The 17,213-nt window shown below is 44.6% G+C and overlaps 1 protein-coding gene across 2 annotated transcripts; it reads left to right on the top strand.

Moving 5' to 3' along the window:
• Positions 1–4,404: 4,404 nt before the first annotated feature.
• PRKAB1 (protein kinase AMP-activated non-catalytic subunit beta 1) lies at positions 4,405–15,549 on the top strand. 2 transcript variants are annotated; one of them, XM_065417588.1, is made up of 8 exons: positions 4,405–4,487; positions 8,321–8,497; positions 9,517–9,683; positions 11,316–11,409; positions 11,729–11,843; positions 13,083–13,216; positions 13,686–13,754; positions 13,835–15,549. In XM_065417588.1, exons 2-8 carry the CDS (start codon positions 8,330–8,332, stop codon positions 13,910–13,912), a joined length of 825 nt encoding a protein of 274 aa, XP_065273660.1. In that variant the 5' UTR covers positions 4,405–4,487; positions 8,321–8,329; the 3' UTR covers positions 13,913–15,549. The 2 variants fall into 2 exon arrangements, with proteins under 2 accessions (XP_065273660.1, XP_065273661.1); XM_065417589.1 differs by lacking the exon at positions 4,405–4,487 and having other exon boundaries at positions 7,514–8,497.
• The last annotated feature ends 1,664 nt before the right edge of the window (positions 15,550–17,213 follow it).

Consider the following 17,213-nt stretch of genomic DNA (forward strand, 5'->3'; position numbering starts at 1 on the left):
CTCACATCCTGGACACCAGCAGATAAGCCTGCAGGTCACACCCTGAGTGTCTGTGGGCTGTATATCCCTTGATCAGCAACTCTGACTCTAGCAGCCTGACGACAGAACAACAGCCCCACCCTGGCTTCCACCAGCCGTGGTTATTACTTGCAGGGTGACCCCAACACGCTCCCAGTCTCAAATTTCCCCAAAAACATGTATTCGGAAGTGTGCAGACCACTTGGAGAAATAATATCGTTTGTTTACTCCTATAAAGAGACAAACACACATTATAGTTTATTAACTTAACTGGAGTAAATACACCCTTCCCTTCAAACACAGCACTGAGTTAGTTTATAGTAAAAAATAAAACAAATTTATTACCAATAGGACATAAGTGATGCCAGGTAAAAGAAATAAAGTGAGAAAGGGTTACAAGCAAATCAAAGTTAAATCATGCATCTAAAAGTCTAAAACTTAATCTAACAAGGTACAGGCTTTGTTCAAGATGGCTTCTCTCACCAATCTGCCTTCTTTCCAGCCATGGCTGACTTTCCCTCAGTTAGGACTTTCCACAGAAGTACAAGATGCTGACTTACCTTATTTTCCTATGTGAAAGATTTTTGTCTAAGCAGGTTTCTCACGTATATTCAGTTCCCAGAGACTTCAACCCCTCCTTTCTCAGCTTGCAAGAGCTCTGGCCCCTAGCGTCCATCTAGTGATGGATAACTTGGGTGTTCTCTGCCCCTCCCTTTATGGACCAGTAAACCTTTGGAAAGCATCTCTCTTAAAGTTCATTGACCTTGCTTCAAGAGTCAGAATGACCTCATGCTGTTCTTCCCTTCCTGTGGTCTTCCCAGCCCCCTGCTGATTTCTATGTAATGGGGCTTCAAGTGTTTTTGGTCACACCTGGCTTAATTTCTTACCTTCCCTCTTGTCTAGGTAAAACCTGTTTCTCCCTTTGTTTGATAACAGACTGTAAAGTATAATATCAATGTGTATCCCTAGTTCTCTGTATAGTGTTAAAACATACATGTCACGATGATGTTAATCACCAGTGTCTCGTAGACTTTCATCAAACACCTCACTCATTATACTTTTATAATACAGTAACATTCTATGCAATCAGTTGATTCAATTGCTTATCACTTGAGGTTCCATCCCCCTGTCTTTGTAGCCCAGATAAAGTTTCTCTCTGCTGGAGAGTAGACACCATGCATGCTGTCTTCTCCCCTGCTCGATAGCTTTGTTTACCTTTATATGTAAATGGACCTTCATTGTCTCTGGCTGATGACCAGGCTGGTCAGAGAGGCAAACGCACATTCCTGTTTACCAACTCCCTGTGACATGCCTGGTTTAAATACATTTTAGTCATATTTGCATCATATATCCATAACTCTTAATCACGCAAGAATATTAATGATCAGTGAGTTGTTAGTTTTTCAATGACTTATTGCATGACACCTTTCGGATACAGATTATAACCACACTGCATTGGGTACACTCCATTGGTCAAGCCAGCTGAAACTCATTACCTGGTACCACAGGCACTGATTTTTCTTTTTGCCAGTGGGTTCTTTCCACCTTCCAGTTTCACTGTGCACCATAGATGTGCTCCTGCCATTTACTGGTGGCTCATGGGTACTGAGCACGCCCTATTTTTTTCTTCGGTGGGTACTTGAGCCCTGGAGCACCCACAGAGTCAGCAGCTATGCCTGGTACCAGCGAGTCCCTTTCTCTCTGACACTGGGCTGCTTTAGGGTCACACAGTCCAAGGCTTGGAGGCTTTGAATACCTTGAAAGCAGGCATGTGGAATAGCTAGGAAGTCTCACTCCGACCCAGCCAGAACAGATACAACATAATGATATCACCCAAATGATGCTCTAGCTAGCTGAGGCTTGGACAAGCACAGGATCAGATGTTTAATTTGCTATGGATTCCAGAAAGAGGTGGTTTTATTTTTTTAACTTGACAGAGAACAGAGGAGTTAAGTTGGACTATGAAGGAGAAGCAGAATCTAGAGTGGGGGAACCTGAATAGTTAAGGAACGTAAAAAGTCACAGGGGAGCACTAGCTAGGGTTAAGAAAAGCAAAGAAGAAAGTGTGATGAACTAAGTAGCCTACAATTCTTTTGTAATGTTTTTATGGGGTGTTAGTGCTGCTGTAAGAAACGCTGGAGACACCTGTCCTCTGTTTATGCTCAGAACAGACAGCAACAATGCAGGTTTATCCACCTGTCCCCACCAATGAGCCATAATCCTGACTTGGAGGGATTGGGTAAGAGGGGGAATTTAGTATCCAGGGCCTGTTCAGCCCTTGGTCTCTCTGCTGAGACTGTCAATGAAGGGCAGCAATTAATGCCAGCTGTGGAGGTTGGGCCTGAGCTAGAAAATTCAGATCTGGATCCAAGCTCTGGGCGTGTTTGAGTTTGGGGTTTTGACTCAAGTATATCCCTACAAATGAAAAACTAACTGAGCGTTGGCCCTGGCAAGCTTCCACACAGCTCCTGTGTCAGTGTGCCACAGCCCTGACCTGGAGGAACCTGATGGATCATGAACCCAAGAAAGTAAAATCAAATAAAGGTCCATTTCATATCACATGTTAATGTCAGTATATCCACTGATTTGGGTTTTGAGTGACTCATGTTTGTGAGATGTGTGGGCAGCGCTTCTCAGCTGACTTTCTCTTTGCTATGGTGACACTTCTTTCCATGTGACACTTCGGAAGTCTCTAAGGATGCCACATCCCTGACACCAACAGCCAAGAAAAGGGTATAAGAGCTGCTACAGTAGCTCTGTGCCACTCAGGGTTCCCCAATGCTGAGGTTAAGCCTTCCATAGCCACGTAAACTGGTTTCAGAGCAGCACAAAGCTGCCTTTGTGCTGTGGAGAACATAGCTTTTCTGGCCCTACAGAAACTACACCTGATCTTGCTCCCAATTAAGTGAGTGCAAGTTATGCTGTTTCCCTCAATGAGGGCAGGATTAAGCCCTAAAGCCTTTGCAAAATTACCTGCTGCTATTTGACTGAGCCCAGACATCTGCCAATTTGGAAAGTGAGAAACTCTTCTCACCAGGAACATTTTTAATTACAATTGGCATTTTGGATCTTCTTGCTAATTAAATTTTTTAAAGGAACATATGTGTGACCCTACAAATACAGGAACCTGTTATGCAAGAATCTGAAGTAATTTCCATTCTGCTTTAAATCAGGTCTAGCAATGAGAAAATGAATGTTACGGTGAGCGTGCTGAGGTGAGGGAGGGTTCCCTTTTGCACCAGCACAGGAGGCTGGCACGGGGGGGGGAGTTATATGCTGTGCCCTGTGCCAGGCAAATTCTTTCTATCACTGCTGCAGAGAGTTGGGCAAATTGGAAAAATCACAGAGGGGGCCCCACGACTCTATTTAAAAGGAAAGGGAGTAATTCTATTGCTGTAATAAGCTAGTGGGTGGGAAAGCTCTGCCAGGCTCTTTCAGCACTATTTCAGATAATCTCCTGCTTCCCACGTCTCCAGCCTTAACAGCTGTAAGAAAACTGGGCTCCAAACACAGGATTTATGGGACACAATTATACTTTGGTACATGGGAGAATCCTGGATGTGGACATGCTGGTCAGGAAATGGGATGACGATTTATAATACATGGACAGCACTGTTATGGCCCTGCATAAAACATACCAGCCACTGGTATAATGTCAGCCAGGCCTCCTAACTCACGGGGAACGCATTACCAATAGCTCTGAGCACAATGTAAAGTCCTCCTACTCATCCCTAGGGATGCATTAACCCTGAAGCCTACTGCTGACAATTTAAATGGCGACCTTGTTAGCTGTTGCACTGCTGATCAGAGCAGAGGCACAAGAAGGAGGAACCTGATTATGAAAAGCGGTGCACTAGGCTGCAAGCCGTGGTGCCACCGGGGGGGGGGGGGGGGGGGGGGGACGACAGAGGCTTGGAGAACATCCCCACCCCCACGTATCCTCTTCCACCCTGGCTACCCCACGCAGCCATTTGCTGTGTCACGGCACGTCGGTAACGCGACGTGGGATCCGTTGCACGGTCAGATGCTACCGAGGAGCGGGGGTGGGCCCTGAGGCTCCCGATAAGGGGCATCCCTTGAACTGCAGAGCCTGGGGTGGGCCCCGCTCCTGGGCCAGGGGGGTTGCCCCCCCCCGGGCAGTGCACCGCCCCAGCTGCTGCTGCTGATCTCTCCTCCACGCCCCGAGTCCTGCCCGAGCGCGGCGGCGACAGCCGGAAGTGCAGAGGCGAGGGGAGCAGACTGACCGGAAGTTCAGGGGAAGGCGGCACTAGTGACCGGAAGTGCAGCTCCGGGGGGCAGGTTCGAGTGTTACGCCGCGGGCGGAGGGAACGGTTGTAGCGGAAGCGCGCCGCAGGGGGCAAGGAGAGGGATGGCACAGGGGTCGCCGGAAGCGGAAGTAGCCCGGGCGGGAGAACGGACGGGGCAGGATTCCGAAGGGGTTTCTGAGGCAGACTCGGGGGCGGCAGCCGGTGAGATGCGGGTGGCGGGTCCCGTCGCTCCTGCCCGGGCCCGCTGGGTATCGCCGTGAAGCGGGGTGTCTGCCCGGGGGCGGCGGCCTTGGGAGGCGGTGCCAAGCGGCCGGCCCGGCCCAGTGACCTTGAGGCGATGGGCGGCGAGGCCCCGCCCTGCCCCGGAGGCCCGTGGAAAGCGGCCGGGAGAAGGCTGGGGTGGGGTGGGGCTGAGGAGAAGGAGGAGCGGCCTGAACTGGGCCCCCCAGGCGGTGCCGTGACCCGCGTGCGGGGCGGGCTCCCAGCGCTGCCCGAGAGGAGCCTGGGTTCGGGGCGGAGTTCCTGGCGAACCCGGGCTCGGGGGCTCGCTGCCCCTTTATCCGCGCTAAGTGGTGGTGGTGGTGAGGCGCAGGAGGGAGATCCGTGCCGTGCCCCACCTAGCGAGTTCGTGGGTCTCATTTCTGATAGACACGTGACCACACCCACCAGCGCTGACTCGAAATCACCAAGGGGGCCATGGAGCGCGAGCTCTCCTCCCACCCCCGGGAGCCGCCCATGGGGAGCCCTTTGCGGCCGCTGCCAATGGTGCATCGGTTCTTGAGGGAGGTGATGGTTGGGGGCTGTAGAAAACCACCCATCAGCGATGATCTAGGTATACATGGCTCAGCTTCACTATAGGGGGCTTGACCAGATGACCTCTAGGGGTCCCGTCCAAGCCTATGTTTCTATGGTTCTATCCCAGAAGACTAAAGGGGCAGCGTGAAACTGACTCATGACTTTTTACTCTACAGAAACAACCTGCCACCAATCACTTTTGAGGCTGGAATCTTGTTCTTTGCTGCCAGGGGTCAGGGCACGGGGGCTTGTCCCACTCCACCCGCCTGGTACTCCAGCCAAAGAGTGGTGTTGGGGCACCGAGGCTTGCTCCACTCCGCCCACCTGGCGCTCCTGCCGGGGCAAGCCCCCACACCCCGGCTGGAGTGCCGGTGGGGCGGATGGAGTGGGACAAGCCCCGCGCCCTGGTTGGAGCACCAGGCAGGTGGAGTGGGGCAAGCCCCTGCATCCCGACCCCAGTCCCAGGCTGGAGCGCCGGGCGGAGTGGGTAGGGCCTGGGAGCGCCCATTTTTCTGGGGCCCAGGTTGGCCCAGTGGCTAATCTGCCACTGGGAGGAGAGCGAGCAGGCGACCAGCGGCGGTAAAAAACTTTAAAAAAGGTAGGCCCACCGCCCCAGGGGAGCCAGCCCCTGCATGGGGCGGTGGGACCTGGAAGGGAGCCAGGAGCCATGCACGCTTGAGAGCAGCATCTCCTCCCGGAGCTGGGTGAGTGCCTGGGGAGCCCCTGGCCAGAGGGTCCATCCATCACCCACCACAAGGCCAGTTGCAGGGGGTGGAGGGAGGCGGGCGGGCCCTCCTGCCCCCCCCACCCCAATTGCCCACTCACCTGAAGTTGGGGCCCACTCAAATATCCCATGCTGGCTACACCACTGGCTCAGGGGAGGGGTGGGGGAAGAGGTGGTGTGGGGCCTTGGGGGAAGGGGTGGAGTGGGGGCTCAGCAGGAGGTTTGGGGGGTCCTTAGGTTGCTAAAGTTTGAGAACTGCTGAGACTATGGGGTAATTAATGGACATTTTCCAGGTGTGTTCTGCTGGGAGTTTGTTCCTTGAGCTTTAGAAAAAATAACACTATGAACACTTAACATACAGAAATGATTGGCTATTGTGAAATAAAAGAAAAAGTAATTGAAACTTGAAATAACGAGTTAATTACTTAGAAAGTTTGTCCTAATGTGGCAACACTCATGTTTTAAACAGATTAATAGTAATTATCAAGTATTTAAATTTTCTTTTACAACTTCAGTGTTTCTGTATATTGATAGTTTATATATGGGATAGATGGGATGGGAAGGGTTCCTACCAATATTACAATTAGTAATTGGATTGGTGAATTGGCAGATTTTGGAATTTTTATCTGAGATACTTGAGTCTGGATATTGTAACTTTACGGGATTGCTAAAAAGGGAGATTGGAAGAAGTTCTTAAAACAGTGTATCAATGAATTGTTGATGAGTATTATAAGGACTTTCAGTTATAAATTTTCATAAGAGAAAACTGACTCAGTAAATAACTTAGTGACTCTTAAATTGAGGGTTAAATCTAGACTATCGTACTTGTTACCAGCAATAGAAAAGGCTGCACTTGTGCAGTTTGCTATTAGACATTTAACTTTATCATTTCAATATATATCTGAATATTAATCAAAATTTGGATGGCAAGTAGAAATAGGAGGCTCCCTGTAACCCAGACTTAGGTGGGGCTTTGGACACACCCCTCTCATCAGTCTCTCCCATTTACTAGCATAGGCAGCTCTCTCCCCAGCCTTTCTCTCCCCGTTCATTGTAAAGGGAGCAAAGGCGCCTAATCCAGGATTTGTGGATTTCAGTTATTTTCTTCATGCCTCAAAGGTAGGCATTGCAATGCTTAAGACCCTTTGTTTGTCTGGGCCCTAAGCGTTTAGGGGCCTTAGTCTCACTGAAAACCAATAGAACTGAGAAACAGAAGTCCCAGAAGCCCTTATGAAAATTTTACCCCAGATCTGGGGCTGGCTTGTATGTTGGTGGGATCCCTGAAACCCTGACCTGAGGTTTAATAGACTTGACACTTGTTACACTTGGAATGAGGTTTAAAAAACAATCCAAGTAATTAATGAAACTGATGAGTAAACTGAGGATGAAATTATCCTCTTCCCTCTTTTTCACAGTTACTGTGGGTAAATTCATCAGACTGCTTTTGTTAGTTTTAAAAATAAACCTTGATTAGACAAATGCACCAGCTTCAAACATCTGTCTCCCTCAATCTCAAAAAGAGCTTATCGCCCCTATACACTTTCTTGTAGTAGGTAGATCTTTCTGAAAACTACTGCACTGGCTATATTTGAAGAACATTTTAATTAAGTAAAATTATTGATATTTTTGTGGGTAGTTTTGAGCCCAGACAAGTTCTTATTGACATCAATATTTGTGTGGGTTTTTTTTTTTTTTTTTTTTTGCCATTGACTGTAGTTGGTGGCATTATATATGTGTGTGCCTATATTGGCTGGCTTCTGCATAGAAAGAACATAAAGCTTCGTTAACAGGAAAAGAAAAGAAATCTTCCTTTAGCTCAAATTGTAGCGATGTTGGTTTTGGGGCTCCAGGACTAAGCACCCTGATATTAGCATCTTTTGAGTGGTACAATAGAGGACCTTATCTTATGATGAATATCTCTGAAGGATCGCAGGAGAGATTGTGCTTTTGTGACAACTACCTGCATGCTGAGGCTTCAAAGTTGTCAGGATTTATTTTGCAACACAAATAAACAGGGCTATATGCAAGCTTTTCTTATAGTTATCCCTTTTGCCTTAGGAGCAAGCTTGGTTTTTTAGGTATAGTATATTTTAAAGATGTTTGTAGGATAGAGTAATTGAATGATTTTCTCCAACTCCGTAAATCCGAAGACAAGGCTCTTATTCCTAATTCCTTGCTTAGTGTCCTATCCACTGGTCCATGCTAAGGGTGCGGAGTCGGGTCGGGGGGTATCTGTATGTTCCATTACTCCAGTGTCGCTTATAATACAAGTCAAGCTGTTATGGTCTACTAATTACTATGCTTTCTGTCAGTTCTGTGTATGCATGAAAGGAGTAGAAATATCTTTCTACTGGTTTTTATGGCTGCCTTTGTATTCCTGTGCGTGTCTGATTTATCACTGTCTGTTTTGCCATGGGTTTATTTCTGTAGTCTCTTCTAAAAGCAAAATGGCAGAGCTCAAATTTCACTAATATGTGTGTGTCACACTGGATAAGGCTATTTCTGTCCTTTTCAGGGCCTTAAAATGGGGAATACAAGCAGTGAGCGAGCTGGTATGGAGCGTCATGGGGGCCATAAGACGCCCCGAAGAGACAATTCTGGTGGAGCCATTAGTACAAAAGAAGGTGATAGACCAAAAATCTTGATGGATAGTCCTGAAGATGCAGACCTGTTCCATTCTGAGGAAATAAAGGTATCATAAGTTATGGCGGCTCCTTCCGTCATAACCCGACACTGGCACCTTGTAGCTTAGACATTCTATCAAGCTGTATTTTTGGAAGTGATATTAGTGATATTTTAGCCAATTTTCTGTATAAACTCAGTTTTAGAAACTTGAAGCATTGCTGACTTTCTCTCTCTTTTTTTAAGGGAAGAAAACCTTATTTCTTCTTCTAACCTTTTAGCAGATTTCTGTGAATGAAATACTACATTTTTAACAAAAATTGTAGGAAAACTAAGAAATTGGCTCTAAGCCCTTGCCCAATGTTGTATATTAATACACCACTTTCCTTTGCTATATCTTTTAAGCTCCTTTTATGCTTTTTTAATCACCATACTCAGTAACATTCCAGATGATGATTCTTTCCATTTTAAAAGTTCTGTCAGAGTTCCCTATTTAGTATTAATTTCTAATAGTCCTAATTTTGGTCTGTCCCCATTGTTGGGTGGAATAAGAATGTTTAGCTCACGGTCTTCCAACTTAATTCATCATATATTGCGTTAAGCTGTACCCTGCAGATAGCAATAACCTTCCTGTGGTCCAGTTGCAAGTTCTCTATGGAAGGCATTTTGCAGGGTCTAACAAATGCCTTATACAAGAAATTCCTTTTTAATTATTTTTTACCCCTCAGTTTAAATATATGCAGCTACTTTGTGTGCTTCTCCCCCTCAATGATAGTTACTTCTCTGGTTTAATTGTTTTGCATTCTGTTTTAATATCATCTGCCAATTTGGAAGGCTACTAATCTTTCAACTTATGGGTTATTTAAAAATATTTACAAGCTGGCTTGCAAACTGTTGAGATACCAACTTCTGTCTCTGATATAACCGTGGCTACCTGCATTTGTTTCCAATTTATGGGCATGTTGAAGAACACACATAGGGGTGAGGCTACCTTTAGTCAAATGTTACCTTTCGCTAAGCTTACCTCTCCTTTCACAGGGCAAAGGAGCCAGCGTAGAACTTCTGTTGAGTAAAGTTTTGTGCTTCTAGGCTCCACGAGAGAGAGAGGAATTTCTAGCTTGGCAGCAAGATCTGGAAGTGAGTGAAAAAGTCCCTGTTCAGAATCGGCCGACTGTCTTCCGCTGGACTGCGGGAGGGCAAGAGGTTTATCTGTCCGGTTCCTTCAACAACTGGAGTAAACTTCCTCTTACGAGAAGGTAACAAACTTGTTACATTGCATCACTGGCATTCTGTCTAAAGTTGGAAGCAATTAGGGTCATGTTATTGTTACACTTCGATTATTGCATACCTCTGTTAGCTTTGAGAGCTCTTAAGAGGAGAAATCTTAGTGTATCATGCTAACTGTCAGTATTTGAATGGTGGGACACTCTGACTGCCGGAGGTGAAAATTGTCCCATGGAAGTAGTTATTTGCTTGGCACTGTGGAAAAGACACACCACAGTCCCTGCCATGCAGGGTTTACTGCCTAAAGGTAGATGTAGAAGATGGGACACACTGGGAAATCCACAAGTGTTTTTAGCTACATTGCCCCAAAAGGTTTTTTAGGGTCTTTAATAAAGAGGGTGATGGCTTGGTGGGTTTGAGAAGGGCATTCCATGCATAAGCAGCGTGGGAGAAATTATGGAGACAGGAGTAGGGAAAGGGACCAATGGCGCATCAATACTAGGATAATTTTCAGACTGGACAGATTGAGTGGGGAATGTAGTGGGAAGCAAGGCCAAAGACACATGCCAGGATGGAATTATAAGGGGCTTTGGAGGGGCAAACGAGAAGCTTAAACATGGTGCAGTGCTTCAAGGGGAGGCAGTGGAAGGATTCAAAGAACTGGATGCCAGGGTCAGATCAATAGGCGAGGGAGGTAGTTTTGGCATGGTGGTCTGTAGAGTTTGTCTAGTCTCACATTTCTCATCTGACAACTTAGACCTCTCCTAGCAAAAGTACAAAGAAATAATAACCGGGGGTGGGGGAGAAAAGTAGGTTTGTCTCCTTCAGATGTAATGTTTAGAAAAGAGAGACATCTGTCCCCTTTAATTTGCAATTGGCAGTCACTATAGTGAATCAAGTAAACTCTCTTACAAAGTCCCTTTCAAATAGACACACGTTCCAAACTCAAACAGCAAAAACTGCCTCTCTGGACACTTTCATCTGCAGACTTTGCCCCCATCCCTGGGAAGAAGTGAGGAATAGAGGACTGTTAGTGTTGCATGACTTCTCTCTGAGCTACTGTGAAGACCTCAAAACAGGCAGGAACCTCATAGCACAGGAATGACAATCTGATCAAACTGCGTCTACTCCGAGCAGTTTTTCTGGCAGTTACTGCTTTCATTTTCGCAGTTCTTGTTCATTTGACGGGCGAGATTTGTGATGGAAGGTACTGAAAAGCAAGTTCACTCCAGTATATCCTTATCTTGTATGTGAAGCTCTGGCTGATGGGCCAAAACTAGTGTGCTGTCACGTTGTATTGAGTAACAAAGATGCAAGAAGAATGCTTTTCAAAAACACAACATTAACCCTTTGACACCAGGAGCCTGGATTTTCTGGTGATCAGTGTTAATGTAAAACATGTGCAGTTGTGCATATGAAGAGATGGGACTCAGCTGTCACTGAGGAGGTACTCATTAGCGTTAGCTTGTTTCTGTACATTTAGATTATTGCATTGGATTGCCTCACATGCTGTCTTAAAAGGGTCATTACCTTCAGGAATTTTCTGAAAGATTCTGTTTGAGATCTTTGCATTCTTTAGCTTATAATAATTGTAGCGAGTCTGTAAATGGACAGATTTTTCAGAATAAAAGGTTAATTGTTCGTGTATTTTTCTGAAATCACAGCCACAATAACTTTGTAGCAATCCTGGATCTTCCAGAAGGAGAGCACCAGTACAAGTTCTATGTGGATGGTCAGTGGACGCATGATCCTTCGGAGGTAACATTTTTATGTGATCCTGCAGGTTTACAAGATGATTCATGCACATGAATGGGAGAAATGAGTTGGCTTCCACGCTAACCTAAAGGAAAGGGCCTTTGCTAACACTAGCAATTGGTTGTTTGATCGGGTGAAATGTTCCCGGCCCCAGCTGGCCTAGGTAACTGAGTCTAGTAGTGCTGGCTGTCTGTTAAATAACCAGAGGCTAAACAAGAAGTAGGTGATGAGGACTGTGGGACATTGGTTTTTCAAGTCTGTAGAATATTAATAACCCTGCATACCTTCTGAATTGTGACTTTTTGCCTCTGTTTCTTCCTAGCCAGTAGTAACCAGCCAGCTTGGTACGGTTAACAACATCATTCAGGTGAAGAAAACTGACTTTGAAGTATTTGATGCTTTAATGGTGGACTCCCAAAAATGCTCAGATATGTCTGGTATGAATCCATTTGTAATCTTATACCACGTGCTTGAAGTTACGTAAATACCCTCTACATTTAATTCCTGGTCTTAAATCCCCAAAGTAGAAGAATCTTACTTTTTATACCCGATCTGTTGGGGATATGTGCAGGGATCATGAAATGTAAAAGGAGAGAAGCTGGAATGAGTGAGGAGATTGTAGTAGAATACAGGTCACTGATCAAACCCCATCTAGATCAGTAGTAAGTGGTTGCTATTTGAATGCGTGACATGAAATGGTGATTTCAGATTTCCCTGGTGAATCAGTAGCTACCTCAAAACTGATACTGAGGTTGACCGTCTTGACAGCAGTTTGAAGGTCATGGAGACTGACCTGCCTTTGATCCCTTTTTTCAGGATTGTTGTGTACTTGTGGGGAATGCCATGGCAGCGTTCTGGGTACCTGGAAGATTCTATTTGCGAGCTTGGCCCCTTTCGTATACACTAAATAATTTCAGTAATATTTTGTCACCAAGAAGGGGATTTTATTCGACTGTTTGCCAGGACTGCCAAAAACTATCATAAAAGCAAATAATCTGCGGTAGCACTTAGTACTGAATGTGTGCTGCAGAAATACTGGGCAAGGAAATCCCCCCCCCCCCCCCCCCCAAAAATAAATAAATAAAAGCTTCAGGACCAACCCTTGAAGTTCTGACTGCTGCTGACTGCTGACCCTACCCAGCTGGTCTCCAGTAGGCAGACTCTGGAGTCTTTAAAATCATCTCTTGGGCTTCTTGCTGCAGCTCTTTGTGATTGAACTTCACAAAACTTCCCAAATTCTGAAATGTGGGTTCCCTTTGCGTTCTGTCAGCTAGTAGTGTTCCCATATTTGTGTGCTGTTGGAATAGTATCTTGCTGATGAGCAGACCAGTGTCAAGATTAACCCTGTGTTATGAACAGGAACTAATTTCTGAAATGATGTGACAAAACTTCCTACTGTGCTGTGTGGCTGCAGCTTGCAAGTGTCCTGTCCTGGGTGATGGTTGTATTTTTTAGTTTGTTTCTGGCCCAGCAGGAAATGTGTCCCAGGAAACCAAAGACTTCATCTAGAGTGTACAGGAAGTGTGGCATCTCTGTAATTCCTGGAGGATTGACTTTATAGCGCAATTAGCTTCTGTCATACACATGTTTCTGAATGTGAAATTACTACTGCAGCTTATGTATCTGTGAAGAGTTTATCTTCTTTAAGGTTAAATATTTTAACATCTCCCTAACAGAGCTATCAAGTTCACCCCCAGGACCCTACCACCAGGATCCCTATGTTTCTAAGCCAGAGGAACGCTTCAAGGCTCCACCTATTCTTCCGCCACACCTGCTGCAGGTGATCCTGAATAAGGACACTGGCATTTCTGTGAGTAGACAACCTTTTTCTTTGGGTCAGGTATTTGAGAGGTTGGACATGCACTGGAGCTGCTTGTAACAATCCCAAACCTTGGAAGCGTCCCCTAATGAGTGAGATCTTTATTGCCCAAGTCCAAACTGATCCATTTGTAATTATCTTCTTAACTGATCCTTTTTCAAAACTGGAAGAAGAATAGTAACACCGTTTTCCCCACCCATAAATCCTAATCTATACACTGCAAAATTATCAGAACTTCTGAGAACATAGCAAACCTGTAAGAAATGAGAAAAGGCCCATTCCTAGGTGGAGGAAAGGTAACCCCATATATACCCTTGGTCCCACCTTAAGTGATCTTTGATTATATTGGAATTTTGACGGGGAGCCAATACAAAGATTTGTTGAGTGGTTGCCTGTGAAAGACAATATGCCATAATTTAGTTTTTCCACTCTCTGTCTCCTCCTTTTATATGCTTTTCAGTGTGATCCAGCTCTACTTCCTGAGCCCAATCACGTCATGCTGAACCACCTCTATGCACTTTCTATCAAGGTAAGGGAGTCTTACCTTATCACAACAGTTACATTTAGTTAACCATTACATTGTGCTAACTTGTTTTCCGTCTTCCCTAGGATGGAGTGATGGTGCTCAGCGCCACTCATCGTTACAAAAAAAAATATGTGACTACATTGCTGTACAAGCCAATATGATTAGACCAAGTATCCTGGGGTGATGAAGTGCCAGAGGGAACAAATTCTTCGTTAAACCAAAACATATGCATGGTCTATGCTATTGTAAACAGACTGATTTCATACGGTTTTAAAGACTTCACATTTGTTTCATATTTGCCTTGTTCTCCCAGTCCCATCTGGAAGTTTTCAGACTCAGCCAGGACCAAATAGATGGCTGGTGGTGCTGTCATTTTTTCAGCTCAATAACAATCGCCTGGGATCTACCAGTGAAATCAGGCTGGGAAATATGGGGATAGTGACAGCTCAAATGTCATTCATGAGTGATACAGGCTGTAGAAAATAATATTCTAAGAAGTGCAAGATCCTTGCTGATCGAGTGGCTGTTTTTATCATAAAGCTCAAACATTCAGTTATATTACCACTGAGCTCCACGAAGAGCCCAGTCCCTGGCTCGACTATATGTGAAAAATGGCATTCTTTCTGTTGCAGCTGTTTTGGGCAAAGCCAGAGATGCTGCCACTACCACACGCACGGTTTCTTTTATTTGTTTGTTTAATCAGTAGCCGGGTTGAGTACGTTTTCCAATGTGAGTGATGCTCTAGCATTGTTTCTCTTATGAGAACTCCAAAATAACTTTTCCCCAGTGGAATTGCTGATAAAGACAATTGTTGTTTATTGCTGGGTTTTGTGTAGACCATATAATGCACCCTGCAATAATCTGTTCTTCTAACAGATTTGTAATTCTCTTGCCGATAAGGACTGATTTAAACTGGGCTGGGTTCCTATAAGGAAATTGACCAATTTAGCATAAGGGCTTTAATTCTTCAGTATCAGCTTTTATCAAATTGATGGTAAGGTGACTCCCAAGTTACTTTAAAAACTGTATAGTAAATGAGATATTGAGGGGAAAACTCATCTGCTGATATAAGCAGCTGCGGCCCCTGTGAAGTGGCACTGCACTCACTTATGTCAAGGGCTGGATTGGCCCTGAATCTATATTTGCATTTGACTCTGCCAACTTAGGTTCGTGTGGTCTCTGCAGCAAGGACTCCCAACAATTTCTATCACTTCCTGCTTTATTTATATTTATGTAAACGGATGTCATTCTCACAAAAGGTGCCAGGTTGCCTTTCTTAGAGACTGATGATCTATTTGATCCCAAAACGAATAAATTCCCCACCAATGTGCCTCAGGCCTGACCTGGAGGGACCAGCTTGGGGAATGCGTAGTGCCTGTCCATTCCTGGGCACCTGAGTGCCAATAAGAATGATGAGAGTGACCTCAGTCCATGACCTACTACACAGGGGTACATATTACAAAAACCACCAGGTAGCTAATCAGATGGTGACTTTGGTGACCACGATTAGATGTGATACAGTCAATGATAAGACTCCTTTTCAGTTTTCTGAACTGTTCAATTGTATTGTTACAATATTTTGAGTAGTTCAGGGTACATTGCTATTGGGTTTTCTTTGAAAAAAATGGAATTCCTGTCACTGTCTGACCTCTTCAGAAACAAGTTAAAATATAAAGCATTTTAAGGAAAAATGGATAATGTGTTTTTGTTTCCTGTCAGCCCCACTGCCCACGACCATACTGGGTTGGCGGGCGGCATAATGCTTGGCTAGTTGTGCAGTTTCTCTCCCTGGTTAAAGTGGTAGCTACTTTACTTTTATAAAACCCAGTTTCGAGACACATCCTCTCACCACACACTGGTACAGAATAATACACTTTAAGAGTGGTGGAGGGGGAGTAAACCAAGCTCTTAATGACCTTTGGCAATTGGAAAACCCAAGGATTTCACTTTTGGAAAACTGACTGCTATCCACCCCTGTTTTTGGTTTGGTTTCCTTTTGTTTAAGGCTGTCGCAGTTCCAGCAGCTTGAGCAATCCTCATTGGTTGGCCTCTGTGATGCTGGGTATACTTGACTGCTCGGAAAGGTCGGTTTTCAGTTTGTTACGGTTCATGACAACTGTGAGGCATGATGAGAGTGAATGTCTGTACCTGGCACAGCCTGCACACGAATATTTGTGAACAGGGGCCAACAGGAAGTCTGGGCACGGGGAGGGCTCTGAACAGCAAGAAGAAAGCATTAAGTGCCCCAGAACTCCGTATTACCAGCTCCAGCAGTGCAGATTAGCTCAGCTGGAATCCCGGCCACAGTGGTGCCTCAAAGTGTATCCATTGCTTTCACATCGTCTGCCCACAGCAGGGCAATGAAAGGCTGTCTCAAAAGTGAGGAAATTCCCACACCAAAAACTTGATCCTCATGTTGTAAAGACAGCATTAACTTACTTACATTAACGCACTCATGCTTTCTAAAAAAAAAAAAAATAGTACTTTGTCATTTGAAACACCTAAATCCCTTAGTGTGGAAATACTAAATTATTAGGGCTGTTGATTAATTGCAGTTAACTTAATAGTTAAAATTAATTGCGCTGTTACACAATAGAATACCAATTGAAATTTATTAAATATTTTGGATGTTTTTCTATATTTTTAAATACACTGATTTCAATTCCAACACAGATTACAAAGTGTACAGTGCTCGCTTTATATTATTTTTATTGCAAATATTTGCACTGTAAAAACGATAAAAGAAATAGTATTTTTCAGTTCACCTTATACAAGTACCATAGTGCAATCTCTTAATGGCGAAAGCACAACTTACAAATGTAGATTGTTTGTTTGTTACATAACTGCACTCAAAACCAAAACAATGTAAAACTTTAGAGCCTACAAGCCCACTCGGTCCTACTTATGCAGCCAATTGCTAAGAGAAACAAATTTGTTTACATTTATGGGAGATAATGATGCTTGCTTCTTATTTACAATATATCACCTGAAAGTGAGAACAGGTATTTGTATAGCACTTTTGTAGCCAGCATTGCAAGGTATTTACATGCCAGATAAGCACCTTCATGTTTCGGCCACCATTCCAGAGGACATGCTTCCATGCTGATGACGCTTGTTAATGTGTTTATTAAATTTGTGACTGAACTCCTTGGGGGAGAATTGTATGTCCTCTGCTCTGTTTTACCCACATTCTGTCATATATTTCATGTTATAGCAGTCTCAGATGATGACCCAGCACACGTTCATTTTAAGAACACTTTCACTGCACATTTGACAAAATGCAAAGAAGGTACCAACGTGAGATTTCTAAAGATAGCTTCAGCACTTGACCGAAGATTTAAGAATCGGAAGTGCCTTCCAAAATCTGAGAGGGACAAGGTAAGGAACATGCTTTCAGAAGTCTTAAAAGAGCAACACTGATGTGGAAACTACAGAACCTGAACCACCAAAAAAGAAAATCAG

The sequence above is a fragment of the Emys orbicularis genome, chromosome 16 (assembly GCF_028017835.1).
Source record: "Emys orbicularis isolate rEmyOrb1 chromosome 16, rEmyOrb1.hap1, whole genome shotgun sequence".
Taxonomy (NCBI): Eukaryota; Metazoa; Chordata; order Testudines; family Emydidae; genus Emys; species Emys orbicularis.

Bases quoted from the DNA above. Each gene is read 5' to 3' on its own strand.
- PRKAB1 (XM_065417588.1), top strand. From the start codon at position 8,330: ATGGGGAATACAAGCAGTGAGCGAGCTGGTATGGAGCGTCATGGGGGC. The intron at 11,410-11,728 runs GTAACATTTTTA...GTTTCTTCCTAG, and splicing joins GGACGCATGATCCTTCGGAG to CCAGTAGTAACCAGCCAGCT. The intron at 11,844-13,082 runs GTATGAATCCAT...TCTCCCTAACAG, and splicing joins AAAATGCTCAGATATGTCTG to AGCTATCAAGTTCACCCCCA.